Source organism: Amblyraja radiata, chromosome 10 (assembly GCF_010909765.2).
Source record: "Amblyraja radiata isolate CabotCenter1 chromosome 10, sAmbRad1.1.pri, whole genome shotgun sequence".
Classification (NCBI taxonomy): domain Eukaryota; kingdom Metazoa; phylum Chordata; class Chondrichthyes; order Rajiformes; family Rajidae; genus Amblyraja; species Amblyraja radiata.
The window spans coordinates 15666558-15691948 of NC_045965.1; the positions used below are offsets into that span (position 1 = coordinate 15666558).

The following is a 25391-nucleotide window of genomic DNA, read 5'->3' on the forward strand; positions in this document are numbered from 1 at the left end:
CTGACTTAGGAAAATCTTGTAACTGAACTTCTACATTTCCAGTTTAGAGAAAAAAAAACCCACAAAGTTAAGAGCTCAAATATTTAATTGCCCAAGTAATTAAAAGTTTTAGGAATGTTAGCTACATAGCTTGTAACAATTTATTTCTTACACAGGTGCTCTTCAATCCTTCACTATTCCATCCTAACACAAGTACACATTTGAAAACCCTCGTCAACTTTAAGCATTTACAGAGTAGTACAATAAGTTATAGCAGAGGCAGACATTAAAAGCTCTTTCAAGGAGTATGTCACACTCTTGCACTTCAAATTCTAATTGTAGGCTTTTAGTTTAATGCTTCAAAACAATCTGGTTTTCTTCTACTGTATATTCATCCAAGTATAAAAATTGTTTACAAAATGTGATCATAAAACATTGAACCCAAAGCAAAATTGCTTTAATTGCAGACTGGTCAGTTTATCCATGACATATTTAAACTAAGATGGATTTAAAAAGAAAAACTAAGGGTGGAAGCAGTGATCTTGCCTCTCCATCCCCGTTGCATGCCCTCCTAACAATCCAAGTTTGCCATGTTATTTCTTCAAACCAGATAACTTCATGATGTGACAAATGTGCAAATGCTGCAAAACAAAATTCCAGGGAAGCTCAATTTAAAAACAAAATAAGTTTCCTATTTTCCAAATTTTGAAAGGGAAACCTCCTGCACACGAGGTTAGCACGTAACCAAAATACCCACTAGGAATACACAAACGTACCTACATCCAGGGACAATAGTATTTACAACTTAATTTAAGTGTAAGCAAACCCCAAAACGGTTTTGTGTTACTATAAAAATCCAGACTTCATGCTTCAAGTGTCCTAGAAACCTACACCCAACCATAAACCTCCAACAGTGTAAGCCTCTCCTCCCCACCAAAAACCTTCCAAAAAGTACAACACAAATCACTAAACTTAAGCAGGAAAGAAAATGCTATTTTTTTTTCTTTTTATAAACTGGGTGTATTTGTATTGGTGCATGGGCTCCATTCATTGGTTTCCGGATCGTATACTTCTAAGTTGTTCAGAAAGTCATTGCCATCGAAGCCTCCCACAGCATAAAGTAGTCCATTCACTACAGCAACTCCAGCATTGCTCCTTGCCGATGTCATACTTCCCATCATCTTCCACTCATTTTTGGTATGATCATACGTTTCAACGCAACGGAGTGCACGGGTTCCATCAAAACCTCCGACAGCAAAAATCATTCCTGCAAAATTAAAGAACATCACATATGAACGTTTAAAATAAAAGCTATTTCTGAAAACGCTGAGGGACCAAATACAATTCAAATTTAGCCCCAATATCATGATATTCCTACATCTACTGTGGAAGCAAGTCCAGTGGCAGAGCTGAATGTTAGATCCGACCTCTCCTTTGTTCCTGACTTGCATGATACAAATGTTCTGATGTGGTAGTTAGGAACAAGCTGAACCACACACAGCACCTAGTTAACCAATCTTGATGAAACTCAGCTGAACAGTAACAGGTACAGTCCAAGAAATACATTGGAAGCTGGTGAAAAGCCAGAGGACACGAGACAAAATGAACAGCTGAGCATCTCAGTTACACATGAATTTAGGGTCAAAATGGAAGCCTCTATTTAGTATTGTTTGATCAGTATTTTATTATGCCACACAAAAGTTTAATTATCAGAATAGGATGTTGTCCTCCTGGACCCACTACAAATTCAATGTGTAATGGTTGATTTAGGTCAATGCTGCTCTCTTCTATTAACTCCACGTTGCTCTAATCCCTTAATATTTAAGAAACCTAGTCATCTGTCATGAGTACGTACTCATTGCAGTGGCAGCAGCCTGTCAGCAGCGCGTTAGTTTTTTCCCCAACTTTTTTTATTTTTTAGTATGTTTTAAAGTATGGTTTTGATGTTTCTCGGTGTTTTGTGTGGGGGGTGGTGTGGGGGGGTAAGGGGGAAACTGTTTCGGCCGCCTCCTCCACGGAGAGGCGACATTTTCCAGGTCGCCTCCCCCGTGGCCTAACAGCAAGGATCGGCGCGGCCTTTCCCGGAGACGCGCCCGGGGTTTCAGCGGCGGGCGCAGCGTGGACTCTCGGCGTGGAGCAGGTGAGCCCTCGCTGGAGGGAAGCGCTCCGTTTCACTGGCCCGGGGCAGCCGGCAGCCTGAAGCAGTCTGCACAGCTCCAGCTGACGCGGCGTCTACAGCCCGGGATCCCTCGTGGGGGACCCGGGGGAAGAAGCCATCATTGCCGTCCCGCGGCCAACTTCTACCGCGGGTCCGGCATGGACTTACCATCACCCCTGGAGGGGGGCTTCGACCACTTGCCCTGCGGTCTGCGGTGCTTCTGGCTGCGGCGCGAACCTTAAATCTTCGACCGCCGGCCTGCGGCCTACACCAGCCTGAAGCCGCGGTCTCCGGTGGGGAAGAGCTGATCCTGGACTTACCTTGCCTTTGACTTTGTCCCTTACCATCTGGAAGCCCGCAGCAACGGCTGTGGAGGGTGGAGGTCCCGACCACGGGGGAAAATGGAGAAGGACTGGCCAAGTTCTGTGCCTTCCACCACAGTGATGAATGCTGTGGTGGATGTTTGTGTTACATTTTTATTGTGATTGTGTGTTCTTTATTATTGTACCGCTGCTGACATCCCAAAATTCAACCGACCCTGGTTGTGCGGCAATAAATTCTATCAATCAATTAACAGACTCCATAGCCACTTTTAGGTACAGAATTCTGTAGATACTTGCTATGTGGATAAATAAATCTTTTCACATCTCAATCCCGTGCTCGAGCCTTATTAAACTGATCCCCAGTTGTACATACCCCAGCAAAGGGAAATATTATTTGTGTCATAAGAGTTCTGGAAGCTTCAATCTTAACACTGGTGTATAAAACCAATCTGTTTAAATCTCTCTTTGATGGCCAACCCCCGAATTGTTGTTTTTTGTGTTAATGAAACAAGGTACATAATGAAATGCATTGCTTCAGCGTTTGTCCCTGTGGTGTTGCCTCTAATCCTTGAAGTTAAAAGTCAATTTATCTGATGTCAATAAATTGATTAAATCCAAGAAAAAAAATACATTGATTCTCACCATCATAGACAGCAACTCCTGCTCCACGGCGAGCCATATTCATGGGCGAAACTAGAGTCCAAGTGTTGTTCTCTGGATTATACCGCTCCACAGTGTTCAGACAATTCCAAGACTCTGCCCCTCCAACCACATACAGGTAACCGTCCAGTTCACAAACAGCAGCCTGATGTCTGCCTAATATTTCAAGTGTTCAAGAATTAATGCTATTTATAATAGTGGCAGACGGTCAAAGTAGCTACTTAGTACTAGAAATCCCACCATATTTAAAACCAAGTCACCGATGCATTTGTTGTGGTAATTAACAATTATACATACATGTATTGAGAGGAGCACAATTTGTCCAGATTTTTGAAACCGGATCAAAGGCATCACAGTTTTTTAATCCTTTCTGTCCGTATGGATCCGAACCTCCGACAATATATAGCTGGCCATTCAATGAACATACACCTGTAGCCAACCAGAACTAGAGTTACTAATCAAATCAGAAAATCAACCATTCCATCAATCATGCGTCATAAACACTTGCCTGCATTACAACGATTGGTACGAAGCTCGGGCACTGGAGTCCAATCGTGAGCATTTGGATTGTAGGTCTCACCGCAGCAAAGTTCATCTGAATGGCCATTAGATCCTCCGGTTACATACAATTGACCCTACAATACATAAAACAATGCAGGTTTTCAGCCTTTTGAAAGATAATTTTAGAACACAGGACCGTACAGCACACGAACAGGCCCTTCAGCCCACAATATCCGAGACGAACTCGATGCCAAGTTAAACTAATCTCTGCTTGCATGTAATCTATACCCTCACATTCCTATACTGCAGATTCCTGTGGGATACCACTACGCTGTTTATACGACTAAACCAGTTCTTTACCCAAACCACCATGTCATCGCAAATCCCATGCATCTTAATCTTCTGGATCGGCCTACCAGGAGGGACTTATCTAATGTTTTACTAAAATCCATGTAAAATATTATTTGAGTGTAAAATGCATGTTTGAGTATTATTTTAGACAATATTGGATGACCAGTTAATTCATGCTTCCAGCCATAATAAATTTTATTTGGCAAGGAAATAGTGGACGACCATGAAAGCGTGGAAAAGCAGAACTGGAGAGAAATGGATCAGCCATGATCTTATTGATTGGTGCACAGTAGGATTAAGGGGTTGAATGGCCTATTCCTGACCTTATTTCTTAGGATTTTGGAGACTTACCATTAGCACAGCCATCTGAAATCGTGCCCGTGGTGTCCTCATTGGAGCAATGAAGGTCCATCCATCTGTTGCAGGATCATAGCACTCTACTGTTCGCAAGCATTCCTCACGATTATAGCCACCTATTAATCAGCCAAAATGTGAAGCCTGACAAACCTCTGGCCTGGAATGGCCAATGGAAAAAAGATTCTACACACAAATTTAAACTTTCCACTGATAAAATTATAACAGGATAAATTACAGCTAGCTCTCTGCATGTTAAAGAATAGCAGAAGTTGACGAGCAGGTTAAAGTTAAAAGTATTTGCTCTAAAATGACTGAACACAAAGCACTGGCTCTAATTTTCCCTCAAGCACACTAAACAGCATTATGCGCATTGTAATTAACAGGAAGCTATTAGAATTGACATTAAAACATTTTTGTGAAGCAATTTATGTATAACCATTTCAAGAACCAACTACCGACAGAGAACATTTCTAACATCTGGGTCTCCATCCCGAGTTAGTGCATGCATTTATCGCAGAATAAACAGAAATAAAATGAAATATGGATGGAACATAGACATGGAATTTAATAATGACGTGCAAGATGGTGGAATTTGGAATATCAAATAGGGGTAGGACATGCATAGCAAATGGGGGCATTAAAGAAAGGTCATGAACAGAGTAACTTTGTTTATCCTTCCCTGCAAAGGACATCGTAGAGAGGGAATGGTGAAGGAGGCATATGACATGCTTGCATTCACAGGTCAGAGCATAGAAAAAAGTTGGGCAGTATTTTGCAAATTTGCAACATAATGTGATAGGCTTCACTTGTGTGTAATGTTTATATTTCTAGTCATTACATTATAGGAATGATGTGGAGGCTTTGGAAAGTGCGGAAAGAAGTTTTACAAGGACGTTGTCTACAATGGAGGACTATTTACAAGGAGAGATCAGATAGGCTGGGTTTGCTTTCCCAGGAACCTGAGAGGGTAACCCGAGAAGTTTTTAAGTTAAAAGGTGTAGATCGGCTAAGGGCCTGTCCCACTTGGGCGTCATTTTCGCGTCACGCAGGTGGCGTGCAAAGATTTTGTCAATCCCAAAATCCTGGGGCGCCGCGTGTCACTGCCTACGAGAGAATATTTCTTCACAGATAAAACGGCACAGCTTCAAGGTGGGAGGAAAGGAGTTTTAAAAGTGACTGGAGGATAAAGTTTTAATGTTGTTTCTTTTCCATGCATAGCAGTTGATACCTGGAATATGTTGCCAGAGAAGGGTGGAAGTCAAGTCACAATCACTATATTTTAGAGAGGCATTTTAATAACAAGGCATGAAAGGATATGTCCTTAATGCAGGTGAATGGAATTAATGTAAATGGGAAAAAAAAAAAATAATCATGGCCATGATAGGCTGAAGCATCCGTTTCTGTGCTCCATTATTTAGGACTCCGTTATTATCAGAAACAAAACTCCAAAAGTGGGTGTAAACACAATAACATGTTCAGTTATAATCATTCAAAACCAAGTAGGAGGCACTGTACTAGATTGCCATGGTCATCTGAGCAACCACCTTCTAAAAAGTAGAAACTGCCTTTACCACCAAGAAATTGCTCTTCCTTTCAAAAGTAGGAATTCCTTTTTGGAACTGATCACTCACCAGCAACAATAAGCTTGCCATTAAGCTCTGCTGTTCCTAGACCAGAGCGAGCATACTGCATGGGGGACAGGAGTTTGTCATCTTCACCCTGAACCTCAAAACTTGTACTCTTAATCATACATGGAGTTGTGGCAGGTGAATTTTGAGGACTGTTGCGGCCATGAAGAAAGATGACACACAGCACACCATTTAAAACAGCCAAGCACAGATATGTAGTACCTAAAAGGCAAAATAATGCCGTTAGCAAGTCACAGTATTTATATATTTAAAAAATAATAATTAAAGCATCACTATTCTGCTATGTGAATGGGGACTCATTTATTTTTTTCTGTGCACACCAGAAACTAGTCCTTCTTGAGTTAGTTTAGTTTTAGAGTTCATTATGAAGGATGTTATGGAGTACTTAGTTCATGATAAAACAGGCCGAAGTCAGCATGGTTTTGTGAAGGGGAGATCTTGCCTGACGAATCTGTGGAATTCTTAGAAGTAAATAGTAGGACAAAGGAAAGTCAGTGGATGTTGTTTACCTGGATTTTCAGAAAGCCGTTGATAAGGTGCCACACGTGAGACTGCTAAGGAAGATGAGTCCATGGTATCAAAGGGCAGATACTAGCATGGATAGCAGGTTGGCAGAACGCAAAGAATAGCAATAATGGGGACCTTTTATGGTTGACTGCCAGCGACTAGCATGCTGTATATTAATGATTTGGATGAGAGGATTGAAGGCTTTGTGACCAGGTTTGTGGATGATACAAAAGAAATAGATGGAAAGACAGGCAGTGCAGAGAAAGCAGGAACTCAGCAGAAAAACGAGGGACAGGTTGGGAAAGTGGGCAGAGAAGTGGCAGATGGAATATAGTGTAGCAAAGTGTGGAGTCATGCATTTTGGTAGTAGGAATAATTGTGTAGATTTTCTAAATGGGGAGAATATCCAGAAATCGGAGATGCAGAGGGGCTTGGGAATGCTGGTGCAGGATTCTCAAAAAGTTAATCTGCAAGTTGAATCGGTAGTAAAGGCGGCAAACGCAATGCTAGCGTTTATTTCAAGAGGGCTAGAATACAAAAAGGGATGTAATGCTGAGGCTCAAAATGGTGCTGGTCAAGCTGTATTTGGAGTATTGCGAGCAATTTTGGGCACCATATCTGAGGAAGGATGTGCTGGCCCTGGAGAGGGTATACAAGAATCTCAGGAATTAGTGGATTAATTTATGAGCATTTAACGGCACTGGGCCTGTACTCGCTCGAGTCGAGTTGAGTTGAACTAGTAGTGGATAAGGAACAACCAGTGGATGTATTATATCTGGACATTCAGAAGGCTTTCGACAAGGTCCCACATAAAGAGATTAGTATACAAACTTAAAGCACACGGTATTGTGGGTTCAGTATTGATGTGGATAGAGAACTGGCTGGCAGACAGGAAGCAAAGAGTAGGAGTAAACGGGTCCTTTTCACAATGGCAGGCAGTGACAAGTGGGGTACCACAAGGCTCAGTGCTGGGACCCCAGCTATTTACAATATATATTAATGATTTGGATGAGGGAATTGAATGCACATCTCCAAGTTTGCGGATGACACGAAGCTGGGGGGCAATGTTAGCTGTGAGGAGGATGCTAGGAGGCTGCAAGTTGTCTTGGATAGGCTGGGTGAGTGGGCAAATGCATGGCAGATGCAGTATGATGTGGATAAATGTGAGGTTATCCACTTTGGTGGCAAAAACAGGAAAGTAGACTATTATCTGACTGATGGCCGATTAGGAAAAGGGGAGATGCAACGAGACCTGGGTGTCATGGTACACCAGTCATTGAAAGTAGGCATGCAGGTGCAGCAGGCAGTGAAGAAAGCGAATGGTATGTTAGCACATTCATAGCAAAAGGATTTGAGTATAGGAGCAGGGAGGTTCTACTGCAGTTGTACACCTGGAGTATTGCGTAGTTTTGGTCTCCTAGTCTGAGGAAAGACATTCTTGCCATAGAGGGAGTACAGAGAAGGTTCGCCAGTCTGATTCCTGGGATGTCAGGGCTTTCACATGAAGAAAGACTGGATAGACCCGGCTTGTACTCGCTAGAATTTGGAAGATTGAGAGGGGGGGGGGGATCTTATAGAAACGTACAAAATTCTTAAGGGGTTGGACAGGCTAGATGCAGGAAGATTGTTCCCGATGTTGGGGAAGTCCAGAACAAGGGGTCACAGTTTAAGGATAAGGGGGAAATCTTTTAGGACCGAGATGAGGAAAACATTTTTCACACAGAGAGTGGTGAATCTCTGTAATTCTCTGCCACAGAAGGCAGTTGAGGCCAGTTCATTGGCTATATTTAAGAGGGAGTTAGATGTGGCCCTTGTGGCTAAAGGGATCAGGGGGTATGGAGAGAAGGCAGGTACAGGATATGAGTTGGATGATCAGCCATGATCATATTGAATGGCGGTGCAGGCTCGAAGGGCCGAAAGGCCTACTCTTGCACCTATTTTCTATGTTTCTATGAGTCAAGAAGAATGAGGGGGGACCTCATTGAAACGTACCAAATAGTGAAAGGCTTGGTTAGAGTGGATGTGGAGAGGACATTTCCACTGGCTGCCGCTGCTCTCTTCACACTGTGTTTTTGATTTTCTGTTTTTGGATTGAATTCTGTTTTTAATTTGTGTCTCTGTGATGTCTTTATTACTCGTTATATTCCGATTATATGTTATTCCGATTACTATGTAAGGTGTCCTTGAGATGTCTGAAAGGCGCCCATTAAATAAAATGTATTATTATTATTATTACTAGTGGGAGAGTTTAGAACTAGAGGTCATAGCCTCAGAATTAAAGGACATTCCTTTAGGAAGGAGATGAGAAGGAATTTCTTTAGTCAGAGGGTGGCGAATCTGTGGATTTTTTTGCCACTAAGATGTGGAGACCAAGTCAATGTATATGTTTAAAGCAGAGATAAATAGATTCTTGATTAGTACGGATGTCAGGGGTTATATGGAAAAGGCAGGAGAATGGGGTTAGGATGGAGAGGTAGATCAGCCATAATTGAATGGCAGAGTAGACCCGATGGGCTGAATGGCCTAATTCTGCACCTATTACTTATGGCCTTGATTGCAACAAGTAGAACTGGTTTCTGTTCACAACTTAAAAAATAATTCAATCCAATTAAAAATTATTGCAATTATACGACTTACTTGACGTTTTCTCTGAAGCAATGATTTTCCACTCATGTTTGTTTGTTTGAACTTGAGTAGACAGATGTCCTGAAGTGCTGCTGTATATCTGATGGTGATTGCTCTCCCGCGGAGATTTCTTCTGCAAAATCAAATGAGTAGCTAGAAAACCTAGCTAGGCTGCACCTGTACTCAACTATTACCTTCACCATTACTCCTACCGATGCACAAGTTGCAACACCACACACACACACACACACACACACACGAGAGGTTTGACAATATGCAAAATAGCTTCCAATTCACATCCTCAAACTGATCCTTCCTTGGGCAGGTAGCAGACTCCTCAAAACACTATTTTCCCAATATTTGTTAAACGGGTGTATTTTGTATTAAAATTTCAAAAGAATTACACACCCCTGATCTCAAATGAGAGCATGACAGATCGACAAACACTGGCTGGAAAATCTAGGCAACTAGCAGAATGTGCAGTTTATACATTTTCAGACTGCACTAGACCTCCAACACACTAAATAACAAGATTAACGATCGACATGATTCTGCAAATTTTGCTATCGTTGGGGATGCCAACACAATCCAATTCATCCCTAAAATAGGAAATTCTCATATCCTTTCAGACGATTCCAGAAGCAATAACAAGACTACCAACACCAGCCAGAGCTCCACACATTACTTGCTGTCCCATTTATACAGATATGGAAGGCCTAGCTGAGCAAACACCACTCTTGGGTGCATTCTGGGGCAAATCTGATTTCAAACACTTTTGTAGTAACTCATTGCAGCCACTAAATCTCATGTTTTGTTCCCCAATGAACACCTTGCAGTTTATACAGCTAAATTCTGTGCTAGTCCAATTTAAGAACTGAATGTACAATCCTGACATTTAATGTCTATGTACACTCGTTAATATTCAGTACCTGTACAAACTGAATGTGGTCATCATCAATGCCAAACACTTCAGCCTGTCCATCTAGTACGCTCCCATCAAGCAGTTTGTGATCAGCAGAGTAGTACAAGGTTTGAACCTGCAAAACAGCAATAAAACACCCATGTGGCTACTGTTTCCATAGCAACAAGTTAGGTTACGCAAGCTCCCATTTACTTTTTGGCCCATCAGCATTGGAAGCTTGCTCCTTTCTTGAAGTGGACTGCAGTTGTCGGATAGAAAATTAAGAATCATTTGCACGATGGTGGATGCTCACTCTAAGCAAGGGGTGATTGCTCCTTGGTTACTTTGGAAACCTGAGGCATAAGCAATCCACTCCAACAGAAATGAGGCAAGAAGCTTTCTTTTGTTTCGTAGAGCTCGCACTGATGTTGCTAGGAAGAAAAATTTAGGCAAGAAACAGGAAACGCAAAAATTACAGAAATGTAGAAAATAATGATCTTAAGATCGCTTCCTGTTCACACCAGGGCCGTGGAGTTGGCCGTCGAGTCGGAGGAAGTTTGGTGCTGCTGGAGTCGGGAAAAAAAGGTCCCGACTCAGAACTCAGCATAGATTTCAGAGACTACGTAAATTGGAAAAAAATCCCACTTTTTAAACATACCGTACACTTTATTTCCACCCAAGAGAAATGGATAAATGACTAAGAAACTAGGAGTTTCTCTGGCAAAGGAGAGTATCAGAAAACTTATACTTGAAGAAGCCAAGAATGAAAAGGAAAAGCTTCAAAAAACTCTTAAGGGGCGGTTCATGTTCATTAAAATGGATGCCACCACTCGTCACAGAGTTAACTATTTTGCCATCAATGCTAGACTTGTTGATGAAAACAATAAAATAGTAACTCGGACATTAAGAGTAAAGGACACCAAGGCACATAATTTGTGGCTTGGTGTCCTTTATCTCCAGCACTTAGTGGAAGAAAGTTTGAAAGATTTTGAAATTAAGAAAGACCAGATTCTACACAGTCACTGATTATGCTTCAAATATGCTAAGCACAATAGAAAATATTAATACAGTTGAAGACGAAAGTCACCACTGAAAGAGATCTCCGATGCAGACTCTGAAACAGCAGAAATAGAACAGGGTGATGAAACTTTAGATGATATTGTTGAGGAGGCATCTCAGCTGTCTAATCCAACATATGCATTGTGCTGTACCATACATTATAACTAGCAATTAGAGATGGATTGAAAGAAAGATGGATTGCAGCTACTCTGACAGGCAAGGGGAGGCAGGTAGCTACAGCTGCCAGGACCTCTAAAATTAATACTATCCTCCAGAGATGTGCAGGAAAGGGAACTTTTTTTGACCAAGCAACTCCCTGGGGCAGCACATATGATGGTTAAGCATTTGCTGGACCTAAAACTTTCTAGAAGACATTGATAATCCCAGTGTCTTACTAACTAAAAGTTAATGGAGATTGGTATCACAATTAGAAGCTCTGCTTGCTCACCCTCATGCAGTCACCAAAAAGCTGCAAGCAGAGGATCCTGGTACATTCCTATGGGAATGGAAACATTTAATATTTCACCTATCCAAAGCTGGAGGATTAATTGCTGAAGGAATTGCATTGTCAATGAAGAAAAGAGTCTGCTACTTGAACATCAGATCTTGTTAGCTGCTGTCTACGTAGATGCAATGAACCAAATCTTGTTGAGCGAAGATCAAATTGCTAAAGCAAAATAGGCCTCTGTGATGTTGCAGTTCGGATAAAAGGGCTACTACCTGAAAAGTCAGAACCACAAAATGAAGATGGGAGTACCAATTCCTTCTCATCTTCTTCAAATGGTCAGATTTTGCAAAATCTATATTACTAAATCTCTGATCTTGACCGCTTTTGGCCGACTGTGCTGCGATTTCCGCGAGAACGCCGCCACCTACGGCCGTCATTATTGGCCACCTCGCTCAGAGCCCCCCTCCACCGTATGAGTGCGGAGGATATTTTCCGTCGATGATAAATGAGAGATATTAATGGTTTTTACAAAATTCCCCATTCTCTCTGCTGCCCCCGCTGGCGGCAGGGGGAGGGACTATAAAACCAGGAAGTGTCGTACCTCACTCAGTCTCTGCCAGAACCAGAGGCGAGAGGGTCACGGCTCACGGCTCTGAGCTGCGAATAACACTGAAGACACGTCTACTCCATGGTGAGTCCCCTCGATGCGGCTGTAAAGTGGCTGCAGCCCTTTTTTAAAAGTTTGTGTTCACAAAATGAATTTTGGTTGTCGGGTGTCTGCAGCCCAATTGTTTGCCTCGCCTTTTTTAAACAAGTTTGTGTTCACAAAATGAATTTTGGTTGTCGGGTGGCTGCAGCCCAATTGTTTGCCTTGGCTTTTAAAATCGTTGCAACAGTTGGATGCCTGCCCAAGCATCCATACGGCCCACAATGTCTATACTAGCCCTCTGGAAACCAGTACCTTTTGCCCGCAACACCCATACTAGCGCAACAGACAGCCACCCCCCCACCCCCCCGGCGAGCAGTATTGGAATTGGTGGAGAGGTGGAATATTGCGTTGGTGACCAGCCCTCCCGTGTGTTGCTGGGACCCAACGGGTCCCACTTAGTCTAGTATTTAGATAAAATTGAACTGTCGAGAGAAAAGTGTTCCCTTTCAAATGTGCAAAGGCAGCCTTTTGATGTTAAACATGGAATTTAAGCAAGATTTTCTTGGTTTAAAAGTAGAGAAATATGATTGCTCACCTAATCTTGCTGTACAAGAAGTCATCCCTGCTTATACAGAAATAGTAAAAAATTGCAGCTATGATCGTAACAGTCAGACCACCTACTCAGGTCAGCGTGGAGAGACTGTTCTCTGCACTGAAAATAATTAAATCAGATTTAAGGGCTTCAATGAAAGAGGATCTGGCAGAAGAAATTCTGTTCCTAAGGATGTTACTAATACATTTTAGGTATGTACTTTTGTAGCAATCTTAACTAACTATGCATTTAGTTTTAATTTCTATTACACTTGAGATTTTTTTTGGTCATAATTTAGCTCATACCTGTGGCCTTAGTTTAATAAATTTGAGTAATGCTTTTATAATTTATTAAATTCAATGGAATTTTAATTTAGTCATAGTCCTATATGCAATTTTTATTCCTTTAACATAATGAATCGTGTTTTTTTTTTCCATGAACATAAAAGCCACAATAGCTTAGCTACAACCATTAGACTCAAAATTAAGGACATGAGTTTACAAGATAGCCTGATGATTCCTGTAGTTCTTATGAAATGGTATCTTATGTAATGTCATAATAGCAGATTTAGAATTATTATACCTAGGAGTCGGATACACAAGAAATCAAGGAGTCGGGGTCAGGTGTTTTGGGTATCGACTTAACAGCCCTGGTTCACACAAAAATATTTGCTTATGGGAGAGGGAGCAAAATGTTCTTGGCAATTTATTCTTTCCCACCTTCCAGTGTTCTGATCTACAGCCTGTTGCCACAAGGTTTTTCGTATGCCAAGACATATCCTTCAAGTCACCTATAAGATATCATTCACTACCACTCCGATTTGTACAAATCCAATTAATGCCGTAATGCAAACAAGAAACCTACTTACATTATCAATAAATAGAAAGGTATCTGGAAGAGGGCCCTCTGATAAAGATCACCATCAAAATTTAGAAGCAATAGGTCACACACTGGGAGTGGTAATAGTAATGATGAAATCTGAAACTTAATTGCATCTAGAATGTTGAGAATTTTCATCCATGGTTAAATCTTAATAGGACCTGAAGACAGAAGAAGTAGAGCAGCCATTGTGAAACTGGAAATATCAATCTGATTCGGGTCCATTATATACTCACAATATACTGTGATGGTTTGTGGGCATTATCTAGCTTGGAGAACTTGGAGGTAACATTTGCCTTCCTTCTTGTTGCGTGTTGCTATGTTTGAATATAGCAATGAATCACCCCACATTACAGCGTGGACAGGCTGCCTATGAAGAACAAGTGGTATAGCTGCTCAGTGCCACAATGAGGTATTCAGGATTCATGGCGAGTCAGAACCATTGCTGGGAATTGGTAACAAGCTTTATGCGTTGGCAGAGTGGTTAGACACTGCAGACTCCATCACCTCACATTGTGCCTGATGGATGCTGATGTCTTCTCCTTTCTATAGCTGTCTAGCTCTCTGCAACCTGGAGTTTTTTTCCAGCGATAACAACCCAGCAACTTGCATCACAAGGGACAGTTGAATCGGAACAGTCTTTCAACACAAGATGCAGTGTTATCAATAGCCAATGACAGTTCCATTGACCATCCTGGCCAGGCATAATTACATATGGCTGCTCTAGAGGCATCAATATGCTCAACATTAGCCCGAGGCTGCCTCTCCACGCTAAACTGCCGAGATATTTATTGCTGGGAGTGCTCTAGAGGCCAAGGATTTGCAACATGTTCCCAGCACACAACAGCAGTGAGGCAAAGGTCTGTGCCTGGATTAGTGCAGCAGCAGAAACAGTAAAAGCTTTACTGGCCCCAGCAGATGGCAGTTTAAAACAAATATGGGAGAGTTAGTATGAGTCCTAGAAAAAGCAATCATTTGGAGTTGAGAAGCAGGAACGCAACAACAAATCAACACACTGTGGGGTAATGCTAAGCTGGTAAATGGACATAACCTGTATATTCAAATAGCTAGCTGTGTATATATTTACACATTAAAGTGCATCGATACTGAAAATGCTAGTCTGAACTGTCGGCAAAACCTTTAACTTTCAGTATCTAGTGTAACAGTATTAAGCAGATTTTGTACCAGTTTCCCTCTCCATTAGAACAGATATTTCTGTAATAATTAGATTAGAGATTAGTATCAATTGGAACTAATCATTTTCCTGTTGAAAGCAAAATATAAAAAGCAGAGTATAATTATACAGGAGCATGGGCAAGAAGGGCACCAGTGTGAATCCATTTGGAGCCAGAACTAAATCTGTAACAAGATACAGCCTACAAGTTAATCAAAACAAATTTGTTTTGAAATGTACTTATTGCCATAATCAATGTTCCCAAATCTTGAATTATGATTCGAATCTTGATTATTATTATTATTATTTTTTTTTAGAAGGACACATTCTACAAATAGTTACAATTGGAGCTATGCTAAAACTAGATTTAAAGGGTGGAGCAGTGAAGTACCCGGTAAGCAGCAGTCATACAAGTACAGAGATGAAAGTGAAATGGAAGGATACATTAATAATGAGAACAAGTAATGTTTCAGGAGTCCCATATGGAGCATACACAGGCAGATTAAATGTCTATGATTTGACAACAGCTAACCAGATTTTCATATTACCCACACAATAGTCTCTTATTTCAAATAACCCCACAGAATTGTAACATTAAAAAAATATTATTTTTGAAATTTCAGCTTTCCCAGTATAAAATCGGGCAACTGAAAAAAAATCAGTCTTACATGAGCAAAGTTAAAATTAAAGATCCCCAGTCAGCTTCAAGTCTCCTATCGCCACCCTCTCCAAGAAGGTATCATTTTTGAACATAAAATCATTTTCACCAAAATTTATACCAACATATTAAGCAATTTTAGTCAGATGCTGTTAACATCATAACATATTAATTTAAGTAACCTTATTAATCCTGCAAAGGAGCAAACACCATTAAATCAACTCTTGCCCAAAGCAAAATTCTGCAGACTTTAGGAAAGGTCGCTGCTTCTTTATGAGCCACTACCCTCGTAGTATCTTCCATTTTCTTCAGGCTTGAAGTATCCTAGTTTTGTTAGATTAAACCTAAGGAAATAAAAATCAATTGGGAGGGAGATAAATTAGAATATTGTACTTACTCATATAGATTAGCTGTGGAAGAAAGTAATTAAACATAGAAAAGTACCTTTTCTCCCTTTCTCTAAAGCTTTTCCTACACTGCAAAACAAAGTGCTTAAAAAAAATCATAAATAAGATAGCAGAGAGCAGAAAAAAAGACTAAACAGTTATACTGCTCACCTTCCACACCCCCACTTTCTCAGCTTAGGGGCACCTACAGTAAAATTTAAATTCTTTAGGATCAGTTTAACAAAAAACCACGCTGTAATAGGTATAAGCCTGCAAATAACCATAAATAAAACTTCTGTTGTACTAACCTCTTCCATTAGATCTTCCAGGTTTTTTCCATTCTCCCAGACACTACGTTGCACCCAGTTGATTACCTTTGTGTAAACTTTACCATTGCTTGGCAAGCATACATTTTCTTCTAAAATCACCTCCAACTGAAAAGAAATACATTCAATCAAACTGGATTGTCAAGTTTTAAAGAATCCATATCAATAGTGATGCAGTTAATGCAAGATTAAAATTCAAGTATTAAAGGCAAAAGGTTTTAAGCAGGAACTCCATATACATTAAAATCATGCCATCACTTGAAAACTATCAAAAATGAAAAAAAAAAAATCATACAAATTGATATAGTAGCTTATTTTTAAGCTTCACCTTTAATCGTGGAAGTTTTAGGAATTCATCCTGCTCCGAAATCTCCAATAGGTTTTCTTGAATGCAACTGTCAATCTGACCCAACAACCGAGAGTCTCCCATCTGACTGGCAAAGTTTCGATAAGAAATACAGTTTTGAACGTCCATCCTGGATAATATGTAATCACCACAGACCTAAAACAAAACACATGAGGGGTTTGGCACTTTATTGCAACAAGCCATTTGTATGTGTGTGTGCAGGGAGATGGAGTGTTCGACACATGGTAGGAAAAAAGACATGGTGAAGCATTACAAGATAAGACATCAAAACACAGCTCCAGCTGAAGAAAGATCGTGGGATTAGAACAGCATAACACGATCAAACAGCATGGGTATTCCTCAATTCATCTTTAAGCCATTGACTCTTGATTTCTCGTGTCCATGATTTAAGAATGTACTATGCATTGTAACTAAAACACACCACTGTACCAAAATACCCATTATTAATTTCACCAAACCTTTGATTTATGAAATTTCAGAGAAACAAATACATTCAAGCAATGCAGCCCCCTTCATCGAAGGCACAAAAGACCACTATGCTTATACTACTACATACACAGCGCTATACATGCCATGCAGAAGGTTGAATTTATAATTTCTACTTACAATGGCCTTATTCTGTTCCAAACATACTAAAGCCGAGGCTGGAAAATGGGTTATATTATCTTGGAACCGGCACAGACATTCCAAGTATCCAAGCTGAACAGATCTCAAAGAGGCAGGGTGGGCTCTGAACTCTTACTGGTCTAAGTCAACACATCCCAAGATCCAGCCGTCAGAATGGCACAACAGCTTGAAAACACGCCTTAGTTTAATTTCTAATAGCCAAGGACATTTAAAAAACATTAATAGATTTAAATATTTTTGTAATATTTAAAAAAGAAGTAGTTCAATTTCCAAGGTTTTTCCAGTCCTTGCAAGCTTTTCACATAAATTTGAGGGGGTGGGAAGTTTTAGTTTGCAGGGAATCCCAGCCATCTAGATTCCTACTTTTGACATGTTACTGCTCTGCCAATTGACTGAAATGACACTTGAAATAATATTCTTGTGTAGGAAAGAACTGCAGATGCGGGTTTTAAATCAACAGTTGACACAAAATGCTGAAGTAACTCAGCAGGACAGGCTGCAACTGTGGTGCGAAGGAATGGGTGACGTTTCAGGTCGCGACCCTTCTTCAGAACTATATTCCGAGCAGTTTAGTAAAAGCAATATAACTCCAGTCAGCATTAACAAATGTTAAGAATATAAATGAAAACTCACCTACGTACCAATTGAAACTTAATATGTAAAGCCAGACTCTCTGGCAAGTACAGTGCTTGTCATTTCACTAGGAATTGTAGGATAAACAGCAAGACTGATTAGACCCAAATTTTACACCATCCCAGAATTTAGACATGCATCTAAAATGAACAGGAGATAAGTACATTTGACCAAATCCAACCATGAAAACCTAAAATTATTTAATGTGAAGAAAATGACTCAAAACAAAAATTCAAGCTAGACGATCCAACTGCAAAAAAAGCCAAGCCATTTTGCCCAAAATCCAACATCTGTCAGATCAGCCATATGAACACACCTGTTTCACTCGATCCATCTTCAACTTTTTGGCAGCAGAATACACATCCTTTACAAGTTCTTTATCTGCTTTAAGCCTGCAAAGTAAACAAAATAACCTTTCATTTCAGAATTGAGGGCATAATTTGTTAAAGCCCCTGAAGACCAACACAATCTAAATGAAATTGTATAATTAGTCAGCAGTATAAAGTAGAAATGAAAAGTAGCAAGCTAGAATGGTAACTAACGGATAACTGAAAAATAAGTTTTTGGGCAAAAATATTGCAAATCAATGATTGCACTCCATATTTTAATATGCAGTTGATGGCAGAATGGAATATAGTAAGGAGCACATAAAGTCCAATTTCTACCAGTAACTAGTTATGTTGTCCAAAGCTCAATCTCAAGTGTCAACTATGGGGGAGAAACACCATGCAAATTTTAGAAACCGTTGGCGGAAAAAAAAACACCTTAATGTTGAAATGCTTAAGATGTGTAATAAATGTTAGAATTCAAGGTCATTTCCAAGTGCTATTGTATGTATTAATAATTCAGTTTGTAATAGTTACTTTGAAATACATTGACTAATTTTATATGGACATACTTACTGTGCAGTGTAGGCATAATTCATTAAAACTTCAACTGCAGCTGGATTGAGGTCATCAAATTTCACATGAGAAAAGCCATGGGGATCACTATCATTGTTGAAAATTTCAAACAAATAGGGGCTGCAGCAAGCAAGGACAGCTCTATGAGCCAGCATCTCATGTCCACAGACCTAAAATGAGAAGCACTTGCATTAAGACAAATTTTTAAATTGTTAATGAATATTTTAAGATATAGCAATAACTTATATTGAAAAAGTTGCAAGTTTAGAGTTCAATATTTACAAATTCATGCTGGCATGATACCTAGCATGCTTCCATAAGGGATATTAATGCCCTCCAGTGAGTGGTAAGTTCAAAACTATTCAACAGTCATTGAAAGGACAGAAAGTAGCTATCATGTTAAATAAATGCAATTTTTTTCAAAGTCAATTAAGGTACAAAGACCATGAACTGCAGCAGTTAATGTCAGAACTAGAAACAAATTATATCAAGTTAAATTCACAGGAGGGGAATTGGCACAGGTAGATAGTTTTGCAATTAAAAATAACCCCACTTCATTTGGAGAGGACTATTCCTTGGGAAGGGAAACACTTGCAAAATTGCTGCCTCAGAGCTTCAACGACCTAGGTTCAACCCTGACCTCTTAATTATGGTGGCTTCAATTTACACATTCTGGAAGTGTGCATTTCTCCCAGGTGCTAGTGTCCCTTATCCAAAAGATGTCCCAGTTGGGAGGTTGGTAACTGTAAATTACCCCAACAACAGCAGGACAGCATGAGAATTGGAGTGTAGTTAATGGGCATAAGACAGATAAAAGGTTACTGGAATAAGGGGATGATGCAATGGTTCCCAGTATCGGCATTGACTTGATGGCCTGTCACAAAGTGATTGGAAGTTGTGTACATACAAATACATAAATTAGGACTAGATAAATCACTACCTCCACTGTAATATGATGCATATTCTGTGGGATATGGAAATAACGCAGATGGCGTTGACGATGGCCTGTTATAAAGAAACTTGGAAGCCGTATACATACAAATACACAATTAGGACTAGGTAAATCACCTCCTTCAATGTAACCTCCACTCCAGTCACATGTTTCAATCTTTCATCCCTATCAAGAATCAAAATATTTGATTTAAAATATCAAAAACTGGATCCACTTCCCATGAGTGCCAACAAAGCAATTCAACGAGAAAAAAAAAATCTCGATTTTTAAGGGATTATCTTTAATTTTTTTTAAACAGCAGCCCTGTTCTTGGATTTTCCAGATGAGATCCCAGAAAGGAATTATAATAAAAATAATAATGGATAGGATTTATATAGCGCCTTTCTAATACTCAAGGCGCTTTACATCGCATTATTCATTCACTCCTCAGTCACACTCGGTGGTGGTAAGCTACTTCTGTAGCCACAGCTGCCCTGGGGCAGACTGACGGAAGCGTGGCTGCCAATCTGCGCCTACGGCCCCTCCGACCACCACCAATCACTCACACACAGGCAAAGGTGGGTGAAGTGTCTTGCCCAAGGACACAACGACAGTATGCACTCCAAGCGGGATTCGAACCGGCTACCTTCCGGTTGCCAGCCGAACACTTAGCCCATTGCTCCATTCCCTTCATAACTTCCTTAATGTCTACCTTTCCCCCAAAGCAATCAAGAGATCAATATGATACATGTTCTGCCTGCACTCACTAATTCCACTAAATTATGAAAGCATAACATTCCTACTTTCAAATCCAATTCACTTTACAATAAAAGACTACTTAATTTGCAAAAAAGTACCCATGTAACCCTGTGGCAGCAATGAGTATGCCAACACAAGACTAAGCAATCAGAGCAAGATGAGCATTTCCTATGGTGGAGTTGCAAACTCTCAAATTAGATAAGCAATTTGACAGATCAGAATAAAACTGTGGGAGTGTGACATGGATATGGTAGGCCAAAGGGCCTGTTTCTATGCTGTAAAAGTACTATTTTGTAATCTTGGCAGAAAGTTCCAGATTTATAGCAGACATTTTAACCTACTTCAAAAAATAAAGTTTCACTTCAATTTTCCTGAAGATCAATTTGTTCTCCCCAATCAAACAGCAAGGGAACCAGTGTCCAGATGATGCCGCAGTGATATTCAGCCTTGAACAGACCATTTCTTCCTGTCAGCATGACAACAATCTCAAGTTACATCTTTACAACCTCAAACATCCAAGCAAACGGGTCAGTGAACTTAATAGCGAGTCCACTTGTCCTTTTCCAAAATGTTTGTTAGGCTTTCTCATGCACAGAAATGATGTCAGTGCCACTCTCCTCCCCACCCAAAAAAGCTTCCAAAAGCTAGGACACATGCTGCATTAAATTTTTAAGCAATGCTCAGATTTAACAGCCAAAGTGGTGCAAGAATGTGTGCCTATCATGACTGCAATCACATTCAATAAAAGCTTGAAAAAAAGAAACACAAAACAGCCAAGATTTTCATATTTATGGCCTAAACTTCATGATGCATCAACGCATGTGAACATTCGAAAAAGAAACGTTGGCCTGCATCATTTATTGATCATATATAACCATATAGACCCCTAATAAGGCAGGCAAAAGGGAAGCTAGTGAGCCTGGTATTCATTTAGATTTTATTGTGGAAAGGGATAATGAAGTTGTCCAAGGAACCATATAGGATGAGGGCACTTTATTTAGTTGCTCAAGAGAATTTTAACCAAATATCTATCGCCATAAGCAAAGGGCATTATTTTCCTGGTTACGAATTTGACCAAGTAAAAAAAGATGCAATTATCAGGAATAATTAATCCACAAGGATCTGATGGAGCCACTCCTATTTCCCAATTTAGGGTATTCTCTGCCCTTGTCTAAGTGCCCACACTTACAAATCTTAATAAAAAAATATACAGAATTGCACATGGATGGATGCACTGAAATACGAGTTGCTAGGTGTTCCATGATGCACAGCCACATTTAATTTCCTTTGGACCCATGCACTAAGTTGACAACCCCTATAATATTGCACACTTGGTTATGTTTGCTGAGCTTTCCATGTCTCTACCAGTACTGTTCTGAAATTGGACTTGTGTATCCACTAACAGCTATTTCCCAGTGATGAGAATGAGGAACTGGTGCACGGAACTGGCACAAGGGATGGAACTGCTCTGAACAAGGAGGCAAGTATTTGGAAATAATTATTTGTTTCAAAGTTTCTGAAATGTCAGGAAGACAATGCAGACTTAATATTAAGCTCCATTACTTCATAATACACAGCTAATTAAACATGGAAGTTATTCATAGTTAAATGCTCAGTATTTTATGAATACCTGGAGTCTTACATCACAGAATTGTCCACTTTTTCGTAGAGCATTGAGTTTGGCCACAGACGATTCAATGAAATTTTCATCTTCAAAAACTAAATACCCGTTAGGGATCATTTTCTTTTCTTGTGGACTGAGAAACCTGCTAAAACAAAATTTAGCTGAATTTCAATCCCCTCCTAGTTTAATGAATGTTCAGTACAAGTCAAACAGCTTCTTAAAATGGCAAATGTGGCAAGTCAGAAAGTGGTATGTGGAAATTCACCTAATCATAAAGGCTCCACTATTAGTTTTTGGTTGAGTCAATTGAGCCCGATTATGTGGGTGCAAAGAATTATCATCACACACACACTGACAAACAAGGGAATACAATGGAGGACATCTCTATCAAAGAACATCTGTTTTATTTCAAGTTGACAATTTGCTAAATGATATACAGATTTTATATGCACACCAAAACGAGGGAAAAGCAAGCACGACACTGAGAAAAGTGAATTTTCTACTTGGATGTACAAAAGGCCACACCTGTTATGTTCTCCACTTAAGAATTTTAACCTAAATTTAATCAATGTTAATATCTTCATATTTACTGCATATTGTAGCAAAACCTTGAAGCCAAATTTGATTTTCAAATTGTAATGTTTCATTAATAACATTACCATGTAATTTATTGAACCGTGATTGCATAATTTCATATATTTCTCCAAAGTTCAACCATAAATGGCTGGAAACAAACTTACACAGGTTCATGTGACAACTGTTTAAAGCTGTGTAGAAAGAGCAATAGATGAGTCTACTTTTAGAGTTGCAAGCAACTTTCAAGCTGCCTGCTACCAACTGGAAAACTGAAATGACTGCACTTCACATCCAATTTTTTCATAGAATACTAAAAGTTAGTACATAAAGTTCATTCAAAAAGTATTCAGACCTTCACTTTTTCCACATTTTGTTAAATTACAGCCTTATTTTAAAATTGATTAAATTCTTTTTTTTTAAATCATCAATCTACACACAATATCACAGAATGAACAAGCGAAAAAAGGCATTAGAAACGTTTGTAAAGCAATTAAAAAGAAATAACTGAAATATCACATTTACACAAGTAAAATTGAGCTAATTGAGCATCTGGTTTCCATTAATTATCCTTAAGATGTTTCGGCAACTTGGAGTCCACCAGTGGTAAATTAAATTGACTGGACATGATTTGGAAAGGCACACACCTGTCTACATAAGGTCCCACAGTTGACAGTGCATGTCAGAGCAAAAAACAAGCCATGAAGACAAAGGAATTGTCTGTAACCTCCAAAACAGGATTGTGTCAAGAAACAGATTTGGGGAAGGGTATAAAACAATTTCTGCAGCACTGCAGGTCCCGAAGGGCACAGTGGCCTCAGTCATTCTTAAATGGAAGAACTTTGTAACCACCAGGACTCTTCATAGAGCTGGCCACCCAGCCAAACTGAGCAATCGGAAAAGGGCCTTGGTCAGGGAGGCGATCAAGAACCAGATGGTCACTGACAGAGCTCCAGAGTTCCTCTGTGGAGATGGGAGAACCTTCCAGAAGGACAACTATATCTGCAGCACTCCACCAATTAAGCTTTTATGGTAGAGTTGCCAGACAGAAGCCATTCCTCAGTAAAAAGCACATGACAGCCCGCTTGGAGTTTGCCAAAAGGCACCAAAAGGACTCTCAGACCATGAGAAACAAGATTCTCTGGTCTGTTGAAACCAAGATTGAATTATTTGGCCTGAATGCCAAGCGTCACGCCTGGAGGAAACCAGGCACTGGTCATCACCTGGCCAATATCATACCCATGGCGAAGCATGGTGGTGGCAGCATCATGCTGTGGGGATGTTTTTCAGCGGCAGGATCTGAGAGACTAGTAAGGATCGAGGGAAAGATGAACAGAGCAACGTACAGAGATCCTTGATGAAAACCTGCTCCAGAGCGTACTGGACCTCAGAATGGGGCAGAAGTTCACCTTCAAACAGGACAACATCCCTAAGCACACAGCCAATACAACACAGCAGTGGCTACATGACAAATGGTCGTGAATGTCCTTGAGTGGCTCAGCCAGAGCCCAGATTTGAACCCAATCCAACATCTCCAGAGGGACGTAAAAATATCTGTGCATCGACGCTCCCCATCCAACCCGACAAGAGCTTGTGATGATCTGCAGAGAAGGATGGGAGAAATTACCCAAATACAAGAGTGCCAAGCTTGTAGCAATATACCCAAGAAGACTTGAGGCTGTAATGGCCGCCAAAGGTGCCTCAACTAAGCACCGAGTAAAGGGTCTGAATATTTATGTAAATGTGATATTTCAGTTATTTATTTTTAATTACTTTCCAAAATTTCTAAACACTTGTTTTCGCCATTTTATCACGGGGTATTATATGTAGATTGATGAATAAAAAAAATCCAGTTTAATCCATTTTAGAATAAGGCTGTAACTAACAAAATGTGGAAAAGTGAAGGGGGTCTGAACACTTTCTGAATGCACTCTACAGCAAACCTGTTTCAATGTTTTAACAAACACATTTAACTCTACTACAGGATTGCATGTACAGCAATAAAGTACCTCTCAATATCAAAAATACCATTGGAATTAATGAAATATTTATAAATAAATCAGGTCATTTACTTTGCAGTTCTACGTCTGAAAATTTTAATTTGCAATCATTCTACAGAAACATGTATACAAATAGTAAGACTTACTTAATACTGCTGTATTTCAGAAAATAGAGGGATAAGATTTCAAAAAATGAAGGCACTTAAGTTTTCAGGAACTCTGGATCCAGCTTAAAGAGATTAAGAGAAAGCAACTGATGTAACAATGTCGGCAGGTAATAATGAATCCAGTAATGGCAAGCCTCAAATGGTGCTGAATAAAATTAGGCCTGCAGCCAGTGAAAAGGAGTCCCAAAATACACCAAGGCTATAGACATGCGCTTCTACTGTGATGGTCTTGCATATTATCCTAGGGGGAAAAAACACATTGTATTAATTGATTTTAGTCACCATCACACAAATAGAATTTCTAACCAATTCTCCGTTATTTTTAACCCTCAAGCTTTGTGCTGCGTTTGCACTCAGAATCAGAAATTTGCTACGTTGTATCCAAGCCTCTATTTAAACATTAAAATATCCAACTTGACATAACATGACACAGTACTCCCCTTTTAAAGAACCAAAAAAATCTTCCTTTTATTTTAGGTCAGATGCCAATATTTGAGGTGTTAAACATGCCCAGATCAACTATACAAGTCTAAGAATGAACTTAAAAAAAAACCTCAAAGATAACCAGCAATCAGAAGTGACTGAAAAGTGATGGCTCTTAAATAGGAACCACTACAATTCAAATT

The 25391-nt window shown here is 39.8% G+C and overlaps 1 protein-coding gene across 5 annotated transcripts in view; it reads right to left on the minus strand.

The window, feature by feature from the left end:
* Positions 1-67: 67 nt before the first annotated feature.
* The window catches only part of LOC116977597 (influenza virus NS1A binding protein), a 33610-nt gene continuing 8286 nt past the window's right edge, over positions 68-25391 (minus strand). The window contains exons 2-15 of one of the 5 annotated variants that reach the window (XM_033028170.1): positions 24745-25006; positions 22032-22170; positions 18712-18881; positions 18126-18201; positions 16511-16684; positions 16165-16290; positions 10040-10147; positions 9123-9243; positions 5961-6179; positions 4324-4445; positions 3629-3755; positions 3418-3549; positions 3103-3276; positions 68-1246 (exon numbers count right to left, since the gene is read on the minus strand). In XM_033028170.1, the coding sequence (XP_032884061.1) occupies positions 987-1246; positions 3103-3276; positions 3418-3549; positions 3629-3755; positions 4324-4445; positions 5961-6179; positions 9123-9243; positions 10040-10147; positions 16165-16290; positions 16511-16684; positions 18126-18201; positions 18712-18881; positions 22032-22142 (1920 nt within the window). In that variant the 5' untranslated portion in view covers positions 22143-22170; positions 24745-25006 and the 3' untranslated portion in view covers positions 68-986. Of the gene's footprint in view, positions 1247-3102; positions 3277-3417; positions 3550-3628; positions 3756-4323; positions 4446-5960; positions 6180-9122; positions 9244-10039; positions 10148-16164; positions 16291-16510; positions 16685-18125; positions 18202-18711; positions 18882-22031; positions 22171-24744; positions 25007-25391 lie in introns of those variants that run through there. The other 4 variants (XM_033028173.1, XM_033028171.1, XM_033028172.1 and 1 more) reach the window with 4 other exon arrangements.